The following is a 5,609-nucleotide window of genomic DNA, read 5'->3' as shown; positions in this document are numbered from 1 at the left end:
AGGGTTTCACCATATTGGCTGGGCTAGTCACGAACTCATGACCTCACATGATCCACCCACTTTAGCCTCCCAAAGTGCTGGGATTACAGGTGTAAGCCACTGCGCCTAGCTGTCTACCTTTACACCTAGTGCTCGACTTACGACCACGATTGGTTCCGACAGACCATTCGTAACACGATTTGGTCATAAGTTGAGTAGGCTATATGCACATGGAGATGGTAGTGCTGCCAGAAGCTGCTCCGCCCTGTCCTATGCCCAGCTGGGCAACGTTTGCACTGCCAGACGCGGAGCAGTCGTGGCTAGTGATTGTGGTCGTAAAGTCGGTAGTAAGTTGCATAGGTCGTAAGTCGATCAATACCTGTACTTTGAACATAGCACCCTACCATTCTGAGGTAAGGAAATTTAAGTTCAATGACCCTAAACAGACAAGTGCCTGTCTTGTCTTAGCCTAGCAGCTAATCCTGAAGTCCGAGAACTGTACCAGTTTGACAAAGATCGGTTTATCTCTAGGAATTGAGACTTTTTTTTTTTAAGGGAAGGGTAGATCCAAATTGAGTGAGTCCCTACACTCAATTTGTAGGGACTACGCTAACATGAAAAGCAATTTATAGGAGTCAAACCACAGAATCATAGAATAAAGAGCAACTCTACAATAAAGTACAGCCACCAAGCTGCCGAACTGCGTCCTCATGCTGTAGCTGGCTCCAAACCCAACTGTTTCCCAAGGTTGTAGACATTAAGAAGCCATGTGTCAACAATAGCTGGCAAATTATTTCTTGTAATATTGGTTCACGCTTATTATCTTGGGATCTTATTTTGTCATCTGTCATATATAAACGGTATAATCTTCCTCACAGAGGCATTCTGATAAATACTTGAAAAATATAAGATACATTTTGAGGCAATTGGGGTCATTTGGACATAGACTATCCATTAAATATTACAGAGTAATGTTAATTTTCTGAGCTGTGATGATGGTACTGTGGTTATACAGGAGACTGTCCTTGTTCATATGAGATGCACACTTAAATTTTTATGGATGAAGTATCACAATGTCTGCAACTTACTTTCAAATAGTTCATCCAAAACAAACATACAAGCACGTGTGTGGGCGCGCACGCACACACACACACACACACACACACACACACACACACACAGAGTACTAGAAACTGTGAAGCACTTGACTAACAAACCAATCTCATAAAAGTCTAGGGAACTGGTATCACCAAGTACTTCTGGTAGAGGGGGAGAAGGGGAGGAGTGGTTAAAGTAAGGAGGATTGGCTGAAATTCTGTGTAATTCCATCCTTCCTAGCTCCATGTAGTCAGGCTAATGAACCCAGAAGAAGATAGGATTATTCTCTAAAGAAGGTAAAACAGGGTTTTCTTTAACTGAGCTCGATAAATAAGGGTACTATCACAATAAGTACCCTTATTGTTGAGTGTCAGAGTACTTATTATAAACAAGGCTATTAATTGAATATTTATATCCTAAACACTGGGCAGTCCTGCCTTCTTCCTATACCTGGAAGCTAGCAACCAGACTTTAACATCCAGGAAAAAGCGTGGAAGATACTTCTTTACAGAGAATATGACTAGCCTGTAAGAAAAGTCCTGAAGATACTGCCATTGGGGTGTCACCAACAACACAGTCCAGCCAGATCCTCCTAAGCATAGGTGTGGGTAGATACCACCTATAGGTTGACCAACCCCATCCACACACCCCTACCCTTAAGAGCAGACAAACAAACAGCATGAGGCATCAGAGGAAGCCTCTAGCATAAAAAGCAGAGACAAAAACAAACATAAAAATGCAACAGAGACTATAAAGGGAGAAGAAAACTTAATTTAAAATATCAAAACTACCACTAATATACTCAGATAAGATGCTGCAACCACAAGAACAGAATACTATATAAAGAGATAATTTAGAGGGGCAAAAAAACTTTTGAAAATTAAAAACATGATAGCAGAAATGAAAAGCATTCAATAAAGGGATCAGAATACAGTCTCTTCCACAAAAAACTGTGAAACAGAAAGGATAAAATAGGAAAACTTAAGTGTCAGTCCGTAAAGTCCTACACATACATATAGTTTTGAGACAGAGTTTCACTCTTGTTGCCGAGGCTGGAGTGCAACGGCACAATCTCGGCTCACTGCAACCTCTGCCTCCCAAGTTCAAACAATTCTCCTGTCTCAGCCTCCCAAGTGACTGGGATTACAGGCATGCACCACCATGCCCAGCTAATTTTGTATTTTTAGTTGAGACAGGGTTTCACCATGTTGGTGAGGCTGGTCTCACACTCCTGACTCCAGGTGATCGCCTGCCTGGGCCTGTCAAAGCGCTGGGATAGGCGTGAGCCACCACACTCAGCCAGGAAGTCCTACATCTGAATAATAAATTCTAGAAAGAACAAACAGAACAAAGAAGTGGGTAAGACACAATGATGATATTAAATATTCAATTAATAGCCATGTTTACTGAAAGGCATGAGGTTCCACATTGAAAGGGCCCTTCAAGTGCCCAGCATGATTGGTTAAAAATAGACTCACACAAAGAACCATTATGAAATTTCAGAACACTAGAAACAAAGAGAAACATCCTACAAACTTCCAGAGAGGAAAAAACAGGAATTAAGATCTCAATTTACTTTCCACATACCCTTTCTCAAGAAACTATGGGAGGGAATGCTCTATGAAATCCACAATATATCAAGAAAGAGGACTTGAGACACAGGAATCAGGAAAAAGCCAGCACAAGAAGGAGAAGCCATGTCCCCGGGATGATGGTGAGGGGCACCAAAGGAGGGCTGTGCACCAGGTGCTCAGGGAAGTGTTTGGGCAGGACGTGTGGAGAGTTCTCCAAAGACGTAAATCCACAGAATCCCTCATGTGCCTGAATATAAACGGAGATTTGGACCACTGGGGATGAGTTTGGGGTTGAAATACTAATAATACAAAACTTAAAAGTAAGGCAGTTATTAATGCCAGGGAAATAAAAAGTGGTGCAGGAAAGGAAAATTTATCATTAATTGAAGGCTCGGCCACGAACACGGTTTATGTAATCATGGTCAGAGAACACAGATCTAACCAAAGTTGTATCTATATGGGCGTAATGGTGGGGATAGAAAAGGTGAACACATTATGATAAAAGGCAAAAGGACAGACAGAAACTAAATCTTCATTTTCCTTAGGGAGAAATCATTAGATAATTCCTCACGCTCATAAGTCAGAAAGCAGCAAGACCGTGTGGCATTGGGAAATCTGGATGTAAATCCTAAAAGGATGTGTCAAAAGAGTTTAAAGTGAAAGCCACTGAGGAGGGAACCATGAAGAATAAGGGGACAGGAGATCAACAAGGATTTTTGTTAGTTTTTTAGTAACAAATCTTTGAGCACACATATTAATATGTAAATGTGTGTATATAGAGAGACTATATATAAATATGCATTGTATGATTTTTATACAACTTTAAGATAAATTAAACATATAATTTTTGTATATATAACTTTAAGAAAATATGTATGTATGACTAAGAAAACAAAAATATTGTGCAACATTGCTTACCAAGTTATTATATATTTTTAAATTTCTTCTTTATTATCAAACTATAGATAAATTACAGAAGTATTTCATTCGATATTACCCATTACATTTGAACAATATAAAAGAAACTGCTTTCGTATTAAATTAGCATATTTAGGTGTATATGATAATTTTCATGGCATATATAAGTGCTGATTCCAAGTATTTTTGGCTAATTTCATTTCACAACATAATACAAAGTACTGGTGGTTATATAAAGTACTCACCAGCTCTAGTGGACTAAGACGTGCGCCAGAGATAGGCCTGGAATCAGAAGACTCAAAACTGGATGCATGGAGGCTAGCATAAGAGATGGTTCACAGTGTTAGTTTGTGAAGAATTATTTTATTTATAGTATGTATTAGTTAACTCTAGCTAAAAAAACAAGTCAAAGGATGCAATGCATAAGCCTTGAGGGAAAAAAAATTCATGTTATCGTACTTAAAACAATTTATTAACAAGTCTTTTGATTGCTTATAGGAAGATTAAAAAATACTGAATAATGAAAAGAAGAAGTGTATATAGGAATTCTTTAAAAAGCTTTGTTCATCTCACTTTATAAAGCTGGTATGGGACTACCACTAGTAACCTTTTCATTCCAAAGTAACTTCCTGAACCAACATTTGGAATTACCTACAGGAATCTTGAACAAAAGTCAAACTTAAAGAAACAACTACCTTGAAAATCAATCAATGTAATCTATCACACCACAGGCTAAAGAAGGTAAGTCACATAATCATATCAACAGATACAGAAAAAGCATTTGGCAAAATCCAACACCCATTCACAAAAAAAAAAATTCTTAGCAAACTAGGAATAGAAAAAAACTTCTAAGAATATCTGCAAGAAACCTACAGCGAACATCATACTTTATGGTAAGAAAGAGTTTTCCCACTAAGATGAGGAAGAAGGCAAGGATATCCCCTCTTACTACTGCTTTTCAGTATCATACAGGACATCCTAGTTAATGCAATAAGACAAGAAAAAGAAATTAAAAGCATACAGATTGGGAAGGAAGAAATAAAATTGTCTGTTTGCAGATAATATGATTATCTATGTAGAAAATCCTAAAGAATTGACAAAAAGCTCCTAGAACTAATAAGTGATTATAACAGGGTTGCAGGATACAGGGTTGGAAACTGAAATGAAAACATATTACTGTTTATGTTAGTACTCTAACAATTAAACACTTAGTTATAAATGTAACAAGATATGGATAAAATCTAGATGAGGAAAGCTACAAAATTCAGTGAAAGAAATAAAAATAAATAAATAAATGGAGAGATCTTCCATTTTCATGGGCTAGGAAGACTCAACATTGTCGATGTCAATTCTTCTCAACTTGATCTATAGATTCAATGCAATCTCAATCAAAATCCTGGCAAGTCATTTTGTGGATATTGACAAACTGATTCTAAAGTTTCTAGAGAGAGACAAAAGACCCAGAATAGCCAACACAGTGTTGACGGAGAAGAACAAATTCAAAGGACAAACACTCCCTGACTTTAAGACATATTATAAAACCACAATAATAAAGACAGTATAGTATTGGTGAAAGAAGGGAAAACTAGATCAATGGAACGGAATATAGAGAGTCCAGAAATAGACTGACATAAATACAGTCAACTGATCTTTGGCAAAGGAGCAAAGGCAATACAATGGAGAAAACATAGCCTTTTCAAATACTGGTGCTGGGCTCTTTCCCTGCCACCTCCAAGTTGCACAGAGTTGGAGGCTTGATGAATTCCAAGATTCACCTTCACTCATAACCCATTGCCATGGCTGAGGAAGGCACTGCTGCTGGAGGTGCAGCAGATGTTAATACTGCTTTAAAAGAGGTGAAAACCATCCTCATCCAGGACAGCCGAGCACGTGGAATGTGAGAAGCTGTCAAAGCCTCAGACAAGAGCCAAGCCCATCTTTGTGGCTTTCATCTAACTGTGATGAGGCTGTGTATTTCTTTTTTTTTTTTTTTTTTTTGAGACGGATAATTTGAAAGCCTTGTATTTGAGCTCTGAAATT

At 38.1% G+C, this 5,609-nt stretch overlaps 1 protein-coding gene across 6 annotated transcripts in view; it reads right to left on the bottom strand.

Annotated features, from left to right (window-relative positions):
• ARMC2 (armadillo repeat containing 2) overlaps positions 1-5,609 on the bottom strand; it is a 140,609-nt gene that overhangs the window by 126,460 nt on the left and 8,540 nt on the right. For 4 of the 6 annotated variants that reach the window (XM_017497382.2, XM_017497384.2, XM_017497383.2 and 1 more), the window contains one exon: positions 3,815-3,887. The exons of the other annotated variants lie outside the window; for them this stretch is intronic. In XM_017497382.2, coding sequence (XP_017352871.1) covers positions 3,815-3,887 — 73 coding nt within the window. The remainder of the gene's footprint in view (positions 1-3,814; positions 3,888-5,609) is intronic. 6 annotated transcript variants of the gene reach the window in all.

This window comes from Cebus imitator, unplaced genomic scaffold (genome assembly GCF_001604975.1).
Source record: "Cebus imitator isolate Cc_AM_T3 unplaced genomic scaffold, Cebus_imitator-1.0 Scaffold231, whole genome shotgun sequence".
NCBI classification, from domain to species: domain Eukaryota; kingdom Metazoa; phylum Chordata; class Mammalia; order Primates; family Cebidae; genus Cebus; species Cebus imitator.
This window is presented reverse-complemented; position numbering and strand designations above follow the sequence as displayed.